Source organism: Rhipicephalus microplus, chromosome 2 (genome assembly GCF_043290135.1).
Source record: "Rhipicephalus microplus isolate Deutch F79 chromosome 2, USDA_Rmic, whole genome shotgun sequence".
NCBI lineage: Eukaryota > Metazoa > Arthropoda > Arachnida > Ixodida > Ixodidae > Rhipicephalus > Rhipicephalus microplus.
The window spans coordinates 253013008-253029299 of record NC_134701.1 but is presented as its reverse complement, the minus strand read 5'-3'; the positions used below and the strand labels follow the sequence as shown (position 1 = coordinate 253029299).

The 16292-nt window shown below is 44.3% G+C and overlaps 1 protein-coding gene across 1 annotated transcript in view; it reads left to right on the top strand.

The window, feature by feature from the left end:
• LOC142794588 (cell adhesion molecule Dscam2-like) overlaps positions 1–16292 on the top strand; it is a 108405-nt gene that overhangs the window by 47799 nt on the left and 44314 nt on the right. Inside the window, exon 3 of the mRNA XM_075885911.1 lies at positions 11327–11500. Within this exon, the coding sequence (XP_075742026.1) occupies positions 11327–11500 (174 nt within the window). The remainder of the gene's footprint in view (positions 1–11326; positions 11501–16292) is intronic.

Here is a 16292-nt window from a genome sequence, read left to right as displayed (position 1 = left end):
CAAAATGACATTATTATTCTGTAATATCAAAATATGGAATCCTCCCCCTCAGCCCATCAAAACATCGTCATCTCTTACTGCGCTACAAAAACGCTTCAAGCTCATTTCTTGAGCCAATAGTTAAAGATAGCTTGTACTGTGTTCCTTTGGCGCTTTTTTGTTTTCATTTAGTCACGTAAGACCGTTACCTTATTGCACTCTTACTATTTATGGTAGCCTCCTCTGCATGAATGGACTGTCAGAATTAACTTGTATTTCGTTATTGCAGTATTTTACAAATAAAAAGTAAGTTCTATGTACTAAAGATACTTCATTATTGTCACCTATTATCGCAGTATTCCTTATGCATAACTTTTGAACCCATGTGCGTGCGTGCGTGCGCGCGCGCGCGCGCGCGCGCGCGTGTGTGTGTGTGTGTGTGTGTGTGTGTGTTGAATTAGAACCAATTTTTTACATTTGTGTGCATATTTTGTAGTTTGCATCTTGTAATTCTGCGCAGAGGGTAATCACGCTGTAACAACGCAATGCAGAATAAAACTTTGATTTGACTTGATTTAATTTGATATGATTTTACCGCCAACATCCTTTTGTTTTTTGTACAAGAAAACAATTATTTTTTTTCAAATTGAAGTTTAAATCAGCAGCCAATAACGACGCCAAGACAATGCCAAAAAAAACGTATCCCGATTTGTTTGCTTTTTTCAGCCCTCTCCCCAGACTCATCAGCGTACGCTGGTACATAGACGAACACGGCGATGTGAAAGGCCACGTCCGCGATACGAGCGTTCATGCTTCTTGACAGATGTCAGTGCAACAAGTGGAACGTACGAGTCGCAGTCTACACACCACCGACGTCATTACAGAAAGAGATAAGTTGGAGCACGCCTCGGTGTACGTTCCACGGCTTGATGCTGATTCGTATATCTACGTACTGTACACTTCCCTCTAGACTATTTGCGTGAACAGATGTCGGCAGCAAAGGAGCCTCCACACTACATTCCGAAGTGCCCAGGACGTCTCTTAGCGAAGAAGTTGCAGTCGCGATGCCCTGTCAGAGACAGTTCGCGGACTCTTGTGCATGTCACTCCTTGCAGGCGAAGTTTGTCTACTGCGTTGGACAGATTTGACAGTGCGCGTTGCTGCTTAGGTTCAGTGTGAACACAGCAAGTTGCAGTTACACTTGACCGACTGGACGCTTTTGTGCCTCCTCTGGTCTCCGAGCACCGCATGTAGCAGCAGCTATCGCAAAATTAAAACTCTCAGGTTCCCTCATGCGTTCACCTGAGATAACTGGAAGTCTAAAGCCGCCGTTTTCTTGCCAATTCATGTGTTCAGCACCGCAACACAATGAGCGCGAGGTACGAACACAACAGTTCATGCACTTTTCCGATGGAGGCGGGAATGTTGTAGGCCCGTGTGCTCATATTTGGGTGCACGTTAAAGAACCCCAGGTGACCGACATTTCCGGAGCCCTCCACTACAGCGTCTTTTGTAATCTTATGGTGGTTTTGGGACGTTAAACCCCACTTATCAATCAATCAACGGTTCATGCACTAAGTGTGTGCGTTTTGGGATTGACCATCACCCCGAATACAGTGTCATCCTGTAAAGGGTGCACAGCCACTTAGCTGATCATTGTGCGGTGAAGTTAATTTTACAAGTCGACAACACTCACAGTATTGGTTCGACATTTTCCAGTTTGTACAATGACGAGAAAATTTTCAAACTTTGTAATGGTATCCAGGCGAAATCCTAGTTAGACCCAGTGCGATGAGAAATGAAGCTCTGAACCAAGCGGCGGCCAAATTCACCAAGGCGGTTATGGTGCATGACTGGTTATAGTACTTGAATTATTCTCACTGTCTATATCTATCTGGGTGTGGATAGTCAACGTCTTGCATTATTTTTTCACATTCTAGATATCGGTTTTTGCGCACTTCACTTATGTTTTATTGCGCTGTGTATTTTTAGCCAGCGGAATCCCACTCATGGCGCCGATGATTGTAACCTTTTCTTTAACCTTAAGCGGTAGCGAAGCAGAAAGGCTGGTCGATACGTAATGCTCTTGCTGCAATCCGATTTTCAAATGCTTACGTGTCAGTGGAAATATACAGCCGCTAAGCAGCACAAAATATCAAGCTTTTTTTATCTCTTTTACTATCTTCTCGTCACAGACACGACCTTCTCGGCTCTCTTTTCGGCAATCTCCGATAATACGGCGCCGTCTCTCCGGAGTTTCTCCGAGTACATGCGCACAAGTTATATCATATCATGAAGAACATAACGACAGCAGTCTATCTCCGTCTTTCAAGCAAAAATCTCATTGGTGCTTCAGACCCGCCCGGGTATCAATGCTATTACCCCCCCCCCCCTGCCCCTTGTCGTTCTTCCTAGAAACAGCAAAATACACTTGGTTTTGAAGGTCCGCCTGCTGTAGGGCAAATCGTTTTTAGGGTGACCTCGCTTTCGCCTGTACTCGTAGCTTTTGTTCGTTTCTGCTGCCTGCAACGAAGATGAGCTGCAGAGGCAGAATGAAGAGTTGGAATGCGAAATCAGAAGTGGCATATAAGGATAGAGGATCACAGAATCTTCCATATAGCTAAACAACATTCGACACTCTTAAAAAAAAGGGTGGTTGGACTATTTTAAGATGAATGAAAACAAAAAAAAGTCATTTGACTCTGTTAAGAAAAAAGCCTCACGTGTCTCCACAGACGTGAAAAGTGACCTTCGTCATCGGCGGTGTCAGACGAGGGACACAAAAATTGTCGTGCGATAAGGTAACACAAAGTAGCAGCTTCGGATGGCGACAGTGTCCACAGCCACACGCTCACCCGCCCACGTGATTCACACTTCATTAGTATGAGTCGGATAGCTTAAGAGGTTCTCTAAAATGATTCAAAAGGTTGGCTCATTGGTAGTTCATAGTCACGACGTCGAAGCAGATGTCTTGCCGCAGATATCCAGATGCCACAAGCAGGTCAGTCTCTTTTTAATAGAACGCGCAAGCAAGCTCTTATACGTCATTTTTATAGTTCTTGACAACACATGCACAACTATATTATCGTCTTTCTTGCCTCAAGCACGTGACATTTGCCTCCCTTCGAAAGAGCCATGCGCAACTTAGGCACCATACCTGGCCTATGGATTGTTTGCACCCACACGGCAACCGGGAGCTAACCAACTAGATAAACACAGCTTCATCCGCGCAACGTGCAAGTCTTTGGGTTAATGCTATCGGTGCTTGGAAATGAAAATATCAGGAACCACCTCGTTGTTCACGTCGTTCAGGCGTAGGGTGACTCTGTATGGGCTAAATAACCATCTCAGCAATTTTTCAGACAGTCCACGTTGACGTATTTGGAATCCATACCCATACCTGGTCATTTGGTGTGTATCTAATGAACTTGTGTCAGGGGACGTACCGTTGTGCATTTTGATGTTGCTGATGACAGATGTGCGCGCGCGCGACATGTCTGGCTTCTTCGATGCGCTGAGCGTGTTCTTTGGCGTCTATATAAGTGTCGTCACACTCATGCGGCAACCTGGCGTCCAACGTTGAGTGACTTTGCGACCATAGATCAAACTCAACGTTGTCATTCCGGTGTTTCTTGTCGAGCGGTATTGTAAGCAAAGGTCACGTACGGCAATATCTGATCGTAGTTTTAGGGGCGAAGCTCCTTAAAGCGACACCCGTTCGTCCCTCTCAGTAGTGCGTAACATGTTTTACGCTTTCACCTGCAAGGTGGTGCCGGTGGGAGATTTCTCCTGTGCGTTAGTAAACAATAAAAATTTGCAGCGTGCACGTCAACTAAAAGCCGAAATCTCCTATTTCTCATTCCTCATTAGCAGCCATTGGCATGTACATTGAGCACTATCTGACAAGAAAGGGTTGCTACGTTATACTCGCCAGGCGTAACCTCCTTGGTTTTAGAAAGGTTTAGCGAGTGTTGGGCCACAGTGCCATGAATACAGTGAACTAGTGCATACCATGAACTCGGGGTGGTTAAAGGTGGAAAGTAGACAAGAAACGCAAGCCGAAAGAAAGTGTGCGTGGGCCACCTCTTCTTTATTCCTTGGAATGTACGCTGGATGGTGGTGCTTCTGTATGCGGAATATGTGATGAAAAGATGCGAGATGGTGGTACTAGGAGTGTTGACTAGATGGACGAATGGACACACAGACAGATGCGTGAACGGATGCACGAATGGCTGTACGGACGGATGGACGCATGGATGGACGCCGGAGCGGATGTATGGACGAGCGCAGGGATGGACGCATGGCTGGACGTGCGGACGCACGAATAGACGCACGCAAGGACGGGCGAATGGACGCATGGACGGTCACACAGACGGACGCATAGACGAACGGAAGCAAGAACGAATAAACGGACGGATGCTTGGACCCGCCCTTCATCATTCCCACCGTGGGTATGCTGCCATTTTTTTTTGTGCTTGGACCCGCCCTTCATCATTCCCACCGTGGGTATGCTGCCATTTTTTTTGTTCCGTGTTGACGTACATGCAGAGAATGTCTATGCATGTCTTATTGAGGTGCTCCGACAGTTCGTTTGCCTGCGGATGGTATACAGCTGTTCTCCGGTGAGCTGTATCACTCAGTCTGAGAACCGACTCCAAAACGTCTGCGGTGAAGGCAGGTCCTCTGTCTGTGACCACCACTGTTGCAGCGTCATCCCGAAGGACGATGTTTTCTATGGACAACTGGGTGGATTTTACTGCTTTGTCGCTCTGCATAGCTTTAGTCTCCGCATAACGAAACAGGTTCTCGGTTACAAATATAATTCATATTTTCCCTGTGGTGGAAGTTGGGAATGGACCCAGGAAATCCATACCAATTCGCATGAACGGCTTTTCTGGTGCTTCGACTGAATGCAAGAGACCGGATGGCTTGCCGGGAGGCACACTGCGTCTTTGGTAGTCGGTGCAAGTATGCTTGTCATGTTTAACAGCAGCAGGTAGCTTTGGCCAGTAGTACTTGCATCGCAGTCGGCACAATGTTGGGGTGTATCTTAGATAGCCAGAAGTGGCTTCTTCATGACAGGCTTCAATTATTTCGTTTCGAAGGTATGCAGACACAATTATGGAGGCGGAAATTTTGTAGGCCCGTGTGCTCAGAATGGGGTTCACGTTAAAGAACCCCAGGTGGTCGAAATTCCCGGAGCCTACTACTACTGCGTCTGTCATAATCATATGGTGGTTTTGGGACTTTGAACCACACATATCAATCAATCAGACACGACGAGCAAGTGCGGGACGCCAGTTGGTATCATCTTTTTGCCGCTAGCACGTGACAATATTATATCCGTGAACTGGGAGCACGGGAACACACAACAATATAAAGAAGAGCGCTCGTGTTGTGTGGTTCTTCCTCTGGCTGTTGTGTGTTCTCACACTCCAAGATCACTGAACGACTAAGACGTCCTTTCATTCCGATTCTGCTGGCGTTTAATGAAGCGTTCTGTCCAGTGCATAATCCTGGTGGTAAAGAAAATGGAAGGATTGTATAAGTCACTGTTTTTTCGTGATATCTCAAGAGGAAAGAAAAAAGAGCAAAAAAATAAAAGAAACTTCCGCGAAGTGCGATCCCCTCACAAAGAATAGCACTGCGCATCGCCACAATGAGTACCTCGCAAACACTTCGACAAGTGGCCAAAGTCCACAACCTTTCGGACTCTCTTTTACCGGCTATCTTTCGCCATCAGGTGTCCATCCATAGACCGAGCAGCCAAATTCGCTTCGAGAAAATAACAACGTAGCTTGAGGCCGATAAGATCTCTTCTCGTCTTCTTCGCCATGTCGTACGACCATTTTTTTTCCCTCCCCGATAGCATGCTTCACACTCTTTCTATGTCCGTATTGATGTTCGAGCGGCGCGAAGAGAGCTTTTCTGACAAGGTGCCTCTCCCCCCCCCTCGTAGCCTACCCCCAACCCCCCTCCACCCCCCAAACACCGCGTGGGTGGAGCCCCAATCAGGCTGATCGCACGGCACGAACGCAGGGTGAACTGCGATATCGATTTCATTCGTGTTCCCCCAACCCATGAGAACACCCGTCACGGTAAAGGAGAAAAAATAAAAAATAAATATTCCATACCTGCCGGGACAGAATTGAACGGTAAATGAGGAGTGGGGAAAGGGTGTGAAATGAGACAGAAGAAAAATTGACCAGCGAATAAAAAGAGTAAAGGGGGCATAAAGTGACAATAAAAAGGATGTATAAATAGAAGTCAGTCGGCCTATTCCCCGCGTTCGGAGCGCCATTCTTCTTTTACTCTCTTATGTTTTTTTTTTCTATGAAAGCGAGGCAAACAAAGGCAAAGCTTCATTTCTTCTCACCTTCCGCTTACAGTATTATTATTTTACGTGAGTACTGTCATTGAGCAACGGGAAATAAAATGTCCATTTAAAAAGAAAGACGAAAAGAAGAAACATCAAATTAGAAAGGCGTGAAAGGTAAATCTTAGGCACACACGAGTATGCAATCAAGCTTGGGAACATAAACCGCTGTTTAGAGTCGGATTAAATCAAGAGGAGTACAGTCTTTTTTACTTAAACTAAAAATCAGCATAGTAATCAGAAACCCACCCCAAAACAGTATTTCAAAACTTCTTTTTGCATCGGTGCTCCCTCACTTGCCTTTTCAATTAGGCCTGCAGGAAAAGGTTTTTATCAACAGCAATAGACAGCTACATATATTCCGTGCAGTGGTTAGCTTCAGTTTCTTTTGTTGTTCCTTATATTGGTCGTACAGCTTCAGTTTTTTTTTCGTGCGCGTATTTATTTTGCACGTTCGGTTACATGCATTCAGACATTACGTTTGTAGTAAGGTGGTGTTCGGCACAGAAAGCAAACACATTTGTCGTCCGCTGGGGCACTTCTGTCGCCTTCTTTTTCCCTCCCGTGTTTAACCTTGCCGCACTGAGCGTTATTTCCGCCAACGTGCGCTTTCGAAATCATTCACGGTGCAACAGACGAGCAGTAGAGTAACGTGCGTAGGACAATGCTTTGTGGTTCAGTAGTACAGTAAAAGCACAACCTTGTAATCAGCTGTTGGAACCAAACCGCAGAGGCACCATTTAAATTTCCGGGTTCTCGACGGGCGTTTCTTTAAAAAAAAACATAAAAATTGTGGCAGATTGCATTCGCGCACCATTGATTTCTCGTATAAATCTCACTTGACCGGCGCACATATAGCGATTCTGGCTACAAAATTCGGGGAACTAGAGAGGTTTAAACGTGGTCATTTAGTTTAAATGCCAAGCATTTCTTTGTGTACTGCAAGTACTTTTGACGTCTATCTGCGTATTTATCGATCTATATAGCCGCTTGTATACGTCTGGGTGCTCTCGTGTACACTCTCTCAACTTGGCCTGAACCAAAATTAGTATGGCAGGGTAAGATAGTTTGACGAATATGACTCGCTGGTCGTGAGATGAACATTGCCACAATCCCGTCACGTACGTCTTCAAACATCTCGCGCCAGCTAGTGGCACATACCCGCAGGCGGGTATGTGCCAATGGTATGCGGGTATGTGCCACATGTGACTGACACTTAGGAAAGGCGAAAACACCGAGTAAAGGCGAAAATAGACATGGGTGAGCGTTAAGTAAACGCTGACATCGGCAGCCTTGACCCGGAAAATTCATAGGATAACTGACAGGGTTCCAGCAGGAATCCAACCACAGCATTCTGCGTGGCAATCAAGCATCCTACCACAGAGCCACATTAGGCTTCGGAAAAGCTTCTCAAGTAGACCATAATGTCCGTAACACGTCAATTGTGGTTACAGGGCTGGCTATCAAATTTTGTATACATATGTACTCCTATAATACAGCCACCATGACGTGTTAACATCAATTGTAGTTAGGTGTCAGGCACTGAAGTTGATTTATGTATCAGTGTCCAGGCTACCACCCTCAAAATAAGAGCGCTAGATATCAGCTTGTAACTTCTGGTGTTTTAATACTCATGTTACTGTTGTTACCGTTGCGCGAGTGCAAACAAGTGATTATATGAACACCTCCAACTGTTCAACATATGTGTACGCGTGCAACATTTGTGCATATATTTAGCGTCATTTTATAACGTGCCGCCCTATAAAAAATTACAACACGATCATCTTTCCTCCGCATGCTTTGTATAACGTCGATTCCCAAGGTATATGAGATCTGCCGATTTTTTTTTTGTCACGAGTGCACAGGTGAATAATAAGGTCAGTTACTCGTCAGCTCTGCCAAAGTTGAGAGAAAGTTGAAAGTTAACCTTTCCTTGTTTATGATGATCCCTACAGTGCAAAAGAAAAAAATGGGGCAAAATTAGTTTAAAATATTTACGCTCCACTTCTTATGCCATGGGCTTTGGGAAGCAGATAAGCGCACGTGATGAGAGTAGAAAATCTGAAATTCACCACGCAAGACTTTCCACTTTAAAAGTTTAGGTGATTGAAGAGTCCAATATTGTTCAGGAACCACCGAGGCACTCAGCTTTCTTGTGGGGTAATCATCCTGAGTTAGCGAAAGGGCAGATGTATTGAAGTGTCTGTTTACATCGTAACACTAGCTTTGTGTGACGCTTATTTACTTTCTTCCAAGCGTATACGGGCGAGCATTAAGTCCTGTTTTAACAATATATAAAGAAACCTTCTAAATAGAAATTGACTGTTCTTGTTAGGTTGATCGTTACATTGAATACGTAAGTTATGGAAGTTTAATTTTTTGAGAATTCGAGTTGATGAACCGTCAAAAAAATTATAGAAATAATTGAATGAGTTTGTTGTGAGGCTGTGAGAAGCCCCATTCATTGCGGCAGCTCATAGAACAGATCTGAACTAGGCGCTTGCTTCGATGCGCAGTTTTTAATGTCCGCTTCAGCAGTGTGCGAAACAAGATGTTAACCAAAGAAATACACCAGGCCCGCGAGGGCCAATGAGCAAGTGACTATAACAGACGCCAGTTTCGAGAATTATTGCACCCCCAAAACTTTTGTTCGAACACGGCCTTAAGATTTACAAGCCCAAAATCAATCAAAGAAAATCATAACGGGTGTTATTTGCAGCGTTAGTTTGCTTTCATTCAAGAGTATCTATTATGACGTAAAAGGGAAACAATGCAGAGATAACGATGAAAACAACTTGTTACAGGCGGAGACCAACACCACAACATTTGCTTTGCAGAAACGCTGGGCCTTCATATTGCCACGCTTGCTTATTGCCTTGGTTTGATGTATACGGGTTTCCCCCACAAAGACCGTTAGCGACACTCGACTCCGACTCCGCCACAGCGTTTGAGAAGCTCGCGATTGCCTCAGATCCTTCTGATCATATCACGCGCAGGATGCGAATAGTGATGTTCATACGAGAGCTCACGTGAGCATCAGCGTCAACACAAATAAAACGTACAAAGGTATGGGCTGTCTGCTAATCTCTACCAAGATAGTACTCGCGTGACCGCACCTGGTCGACTGAAATACGCAGTTCCTGCCAGAGCCACATAGCTCTTGTTTTTCCGGGTCCTCTCCGGGTTTTTTTTTGTTTTTTTTTTTCGTGTGACAGAAGACGGCCGCTGCTTCTCATCTCGCCTTGATCGCCAGTCTCCGTCTGCCCTAGCAGCTTTCATTCGAATGTAGATTGTACGACAAGTGGGGCATTTTTTTTTGGCTTCTGGCTTTATTCAACCCTTCACGGCGACACCGACGGTGACGGCAAAAATGCGCATGGATGTTTGGGCTTTACTAATAAACGATTGAGTAAAATAATAAAGACCCCTGTTTTCTCAGCACCACCTTTGTTTTAGTCTTTTTAATTGCACTCATCTTCTTCATAAACACCGCCATGAAAACAGTGCCTTGAGCCTAAGTCGTGAACAGCAAACATGTTTCTTTCACTCGTGATGTGGCTTTCTGGGAAAAGTACTTAAAGAGAGGGCTCAAAAGGAAATTATTTATCTGAAACATTGCGCGAAAGATATGTTTCGAAGTAAAGCCCTCGGATTCCAAGATAAGGTGATCGATCAAAGCAAATGTCTCTTCCTTCATATCCACGGAGAAAAGGGCACAAGAATACACACTTTGGCAGAGTCAGAAATTGTCTTTTTCTTCTTCTCCTCTTCTTCTTATTCTTTTTCGTGCCGCTGGAGTTGTGCGCAGGGGAAAAAAGGTGAGCAGTAAAAAAGCGGCAACTGATGCGGCCAAGCGGGCAGGAGCCATGTGGCGGCACTCGACAATGCCGAAGGTGTCAACCTCTCTCTCTCTCTTTCACTCACTTACTATTCGCCGCCACAAAGAGGCGCGTGTGGGGGCGGTCATTTGCATATTCCATTAATCTCGGCGGTGCATCCGTCGAGCGCAGCCGTGATCGACAGCTGCAGAGGGGGGGGGGGGGGTGCCTACAGCGTTGAGGCTACGACACCGACGGCAATTTACGTTCTGGAGGCTCTTTCCTCACACAGCTGGGCTAAGCTATCCTGTGTAATCTGCTACCCCATCGCACGGCGAAAATTCGAAGCCCGCCCTTGCTCACAATTCAGCGGGAACCTCACACCCGGCCTCGCTCCTCTGAGCAGTGTACAATAGTGTAACGCCATACTCGCGTTCGGAGCATCGGCATCCTTGATGGCACCTTTGGAGTGCGTCGAGAAGGAGGGGGAAAACCTGCGCGTTTAGTCCATTTATCACGCTACCGAAGCCTTTCCAGTCGCCAGCTTCCTCGGCGTGGTAAGCCGATGCCGCATCGGCATTGTGCGCGTTCTGACGCTTTACCTTTTGTTCTGTACATCTTTTAAAAAAACATGCGAGTAAGAGGCGCTTCCTTTTGTTTTTTGTACTCGCACCTGGCTCATAAAAAGGCGTTTCGTTTTTAGTTCATTCGCGATTGTGTTGCGGAATGCACCAAAGGCAAAAGATTTAAAGTAACGAAAGACAAACAAACAGGTACATTTTTTCTCATGTGCTTTTTTTTTATACACCACCGTCATAAGGTGAAGTTGTGTTTGTACAAGCGTCGCCTTTTTCAAGCAAAGTGATCGACATCTGATATATTTTCACGCTGTATAAAATATTCTGTCTTCTTTATTATTAAAACTTCATGCTAATAGATTGCATCAGTATCAAAGTGAATCATTTTTTTTGCACTGAATTCCCGTAATTTTTTTCATTTCTGCATCTGTCAACGTCATTTGTTCTATTCAAGCATTTGTACCAGTGTATTTCTTCTTTCAGATTCACAACACATTGTAATAAGGGAAGCCTACATATGAGGTGAACAAACAGCGCTCTGACATATACATCTGTACTTTTTTTTGCTCGTGCAGTGGTGGCCCAGGACTGGGAGCTGCGCATGTGGTCGGCTCCGGGTTCGGTGCCGCGCGGCGGCGCCCTATTGGTGCGCTGCCCGGTACCGAGTCACGTGAGCAGTCATGTGATCGTCACAGCCTGGGAGGAGGAGCACCACAGTCCAGCGCTCATCACACCCCGTTCACCGACAGGTGAGTTTCTTTATTGCTGACTGGCTCCTAAACGACTCCTAGTTCAAAGAGGACAGGGAAGTTTCTTTCTCGCCTTCACTACTCAATCTACAGGAGCTGTTTTCCCCTCGTCACTCATTCTTTCATAAAACATGCGGAAAATGGCAGCACTTGGCATTGGGCATATGGCATTTCGTAATTTTTGGCGATATACGACCTGTTATTCACACTCATGCATTCGGAAACGCGAAAACCGAGCTGAGATCAGTTTATTGTCCGTGATAGCCATGCAATACGAAGCAGAACGGACGTTCGACTGAATGGCAAATCCAGGTAAGTGACAATACACGACTAAAACTTCTCATAGATGTAGCAATCATTACTTTATTTCCTCGTGATATCATAATAGCGTACTGCTGGCATCACGAATTGTACCAGAAAAAAAAAACACAGGAAACGCTAAGAGAGAATAAATCCCTCATTCCTTTTTTCCCCTTTTCAGAGGCTGCGTGGGGGCTCTTTGAAATATACTTATGCTATATTTTTCAAATGTGTATATAAAAACCTTTATATAATGTAAATGAGCCTCCTAATTGTACATTTGTAAAGAAATCAAGGGTAGCATTCTGACCAAAATCATTGACGAAGCAATCAGTGAAACGAACATTGGAGGAACCTTCCAGCAGGGAAGGCTAGAATTAATTAATGTTGTTTCGTTTGAAAGCCACGGAATTCTCGCAACAAAGAGCCTACTTTTCAATATTACATCCTAAACTCTGACACATTGCCGCTTGCTTAGATGCAGCAAACTTGCCGTTCTTCGCAATCACCATTCACGACTCACAGCGTTTCCAAACGGCAGCACCTTAAACAGTGACCAGAGAAAGCAAGTACCTCCTCTAGAATGTGACAACGTTTCATTGAATGCACACAGTTATTTATTTATTTATTTATTAGAATACCCTCAGGGCCCCTAGGGCATTACAGAGGGGGTGGGTACAACATATATAACACACAAGAAAAAAAGACAAAATAAAGAAACAAGTATCAGATGCGCAAATCAGGAAGGCAACATAAGTCAACTAAAATGTATAAGAATTCAAGCACATACAAGACAAAGATAGATAATGGAAACTGCGTATAGTTACAAGCATTGCTGAGAAATTGCAGTCTTGAATAACAAAGGGTCTGTTATTGATACAACGGAAGAGGGAAGGTGGTTCCAATCGGCGGCTGTTTTCGGTAAGAAGGCTGCTGAAAAGAATTTGGTGCGGCAAAACGGAATGGCAACCTTATGCTGATGATCAATGCGCGATGAGTGGTATGACGGTTGTGAAATGAGGTCTCGCTTCATTGATGGATTGTGAAAAAATATCTTATGAAAAAAATGCAATCGCGCCAGTTTCCTCCGGACAGTTAAATTGGGTAGGTCAAGGTTAGATTTCATTTCTGATATGCTAGCAGTACGGGAATAATTAGAACAAATGAATCGAACTGAGCGGTTCTGAACAGATTCTAACGCGTTAATTAAATTTTGCTGCACGGGATCCCATATAGCGGACGCGTACTCAAGCTTTGGGCGAATTAGTGATCGGTATAATAGAATTTTGAGGGACAGCGGAGCGCGAGAAAAGTTGCGGCGTAAGTATCCTAGCGTTCGGTTAGCGTTATTACAGATGTAGGTAACATGCGTGTGCCAAGATAGATTGTTGGTAATGTAAACGCCGAGGTACTTATATGAAGAGACATGCTGGAGGGGAACGGCGTTTGTTCTGTAGGTACAGGGGGAGAAATAGATCGCCGGGTTATTGACATGCATTTAGATTTGTTAGAGTTGAGAGTCATAAGCCATTTATTGCACCAGGTTGAGACAGTGTCAAGGTCTGACTGTAGAAATTGGTTATCATATTCATTGTTTATTTCGCGGTAAATTACACAATCATCTGCAAATAACCTTATAGCGGAGTTAATGCTGTCTGGGAGATCATTAATATATATAAGAAAGAGTAAAGGGCCTAATACGGAACCTTGGGGTACGCCGGATGTTACTTTAGAAAGAGGTGAGTTATAGCCATTAGTTGTTACAAACTGAGTGCGTTTAGTCAGAAAGCATTCAATCCATTTAAGAATGTTCGGGTCAATGTTTAAGGCACTAATTTTCAGGAGGAGTAATTGGTGAGGTACTTTATCGAAAGCTTTTTGAAAGTCAAGAAAATTGCAATGCACAAGTGAGCCGCGATCTAAAGCCGATCCTATGTCATTAGTAAAGTAAAGAAGTTGGGTTTTCACATGAGTAACTTTTTCGGAATCCGTGCTGGTAGGGAGTAAAAAAAGAATTTGATTCTAGGAATGAGACAAGGTTGGAGTAAATTATATGTCCTAACATTTTACAAGGAACACTGATTAGGGAAATTGGTCTGTAATTGAGAGGAGACTGTGTGTTACCAGATTTGTGCAGAGGGACCACCTTCCCCACCTTCCACTCAAGCGGCAAAGTGGAGGTCTGAATAGATTGCGAAAAGATTAAGGACAAGTAAATTGATGAATACAATGCAGTGTTTTTTAGAAACTTTGAGTTGATTTCATCTACGCCACAAAAAGAGGATAACTTAAGCTTGTGAATTAAATTTTGCACTCCAACGGCATCAACGGTAACAGGATACATGGGTAAAAAATCACGACTAGGCATTTGCGGCAACGCAGAAGCAGAACAACTTGAAAAAGAAGTAACAAAAAATCATTTAATGCCATGCAACACTCTTCACAGCGAACTGGCTGCCCATCTGAGTTCGTAAGCGAAATGTTTATCTTTTCCCTAGGTTTAACAGTTTTCCAAAACTTAGAAGGGTTGGTTACAAGAATTGAAGGAAGGGTATCATTAAGAAAAACGCGCTTGGCTTCCTTGATAGCTGCTCTGTATTCGGAAAGGACAGATTTGTACACGTGCCAACGGGCTAACGAATTAGTCTGCTTTGCCTGACGGAACAACCGTTTCTTTTTATTCCGCAATTTTTTTAAGTCAGTTGAGAACCAAGGGGGGCGTTGGCGACCCTTGATAACGTATGTGGGAATATATCGCGTGATTAAAGATTCAACTTTCATTTTGAACAAGTTCCAGTTTTGTTGAACGCTGCGATCAAAGAAGCCATCAGCAAAGCTCTCAAAATTCGATTCGAGTTCACTGTTGATTGAGTCATAATCGCCGCGTGAGTAGTCTCTTATTGTTTTGCAATTGTTTGACCGACGCCTTAAAGAACCTGTTAGATTGAAGTGCACGAAACAATGGTCACTTATGCCTGGGATATATGAAATAGAATGGACAAGGTCAGGTACAGTGGTGAGAATCAGATCAAGAACATTTGATGAATTGGGGCCCATTCTTGTTGGTTGCGTTACGAGTTGGGTAAGGTTAAAGTCTTCGCACAGTTCCACGAAATGTAAACTGTCGGCTGAAAGTGAGCTTAATGAACAGGAAGGAAGTGACCAGTTTATTTTCGGGTAGTTAAAATCGCCTAGAATAAAAACAGGTGTATGCGGGTGCCTTTTGACAATATCATTCAAAGCATCATGCAGTTGCTCGCAAAACTCTGGCGTCGCACTCGGAGGGCGGTAACAGCCACAAAATATGACATTTTGATAGTTGACATGGAGGGAAACACAGACAAATTCTAAAGGTGATGCTATTAATATATGGCTAGAAACTATATAATCAGCTACGGCTATAAGTACACCACCTCCTGGCGATTCTTCTCTATCACATCTGTAAATGGTATAATTATTTTCACAATCGAACAGCTCTACACTTGCAATGTTAGGGGTAAGCCAGGTTTCCGTTAACACTACAACATCGGCGGCGCAGTCATCAAAAATTGAAGATAATGCATCCCGTTTGTTAAGAACACTACGTACGTTAGAATATAAAACTGAGTAGTTACGATATGTAGCCGAGGGGTGAACTTTGTTAGGATAAGAGCGTATCTTCGTCGGCATGCGTAGCGGAGGACGAAGCTTCTGATGAGTTCTGCGCATTTGTATGCAGCTCACAAACGCTGTCGGTCACCGGAGAGTACACAAACCACTTTTTGTTGATGTAAAGCTTATTGTACTTGACGGTGTACTTCTCGCCACTCGCCCTGCCGAATTCAAAAAGCTTCTTGCGCACGCTTCTTGTTGCGCGGCAGAAATCCTCGCTGATTGACACATGAGACTTGCGAAAACTACTTCTAGACTGCAGTATGCTTTCTCGGAACTTAAAAGAAGCAAATTTTACGATCACTGGTCGAGATTTGCCAACTACAAATCTGCCTAGCCTGTGCGCGCGGGATATGCGGTCGTCGCTACTTCCCAAGTTTAGCTTCAGAGTTTCATTGAGGATTTGGCAAATTTTTTCTTCTGATTGCGCCCACGTTTCCGAATCGTGATCTTCTATTCCATAAAAAAATCAAGTTTTCTCGGCGAGAACGATCTTCAAGTTCGTCAAGACGCTTGTTAACCGAAAGTACCTCCGGTACCCGTTGACGATTCGGCTCGCTGTCTGAGACCCGGACACATTCCTCAACTGCGCATAATCGGTTGTCTAATTCTGCCACTTTTTGTTCAAGAGACACTTGCGTTATTGTCGTGGAACTTGTTCTCACACGGTTAGAAACTGTCACCCTCTTGATAAACTCAGTAGGTCAGAAAGCTTAAAAACTAAATAACGGGACAATGCTGTCGCAAAGTGGATATTGTGCAGAAGTAACAATGCCCGACGGAAAAGTAGACAGTAGACAGAGAAGACATTCCGGCTAAACTAGCGGCAAACAACGATAGC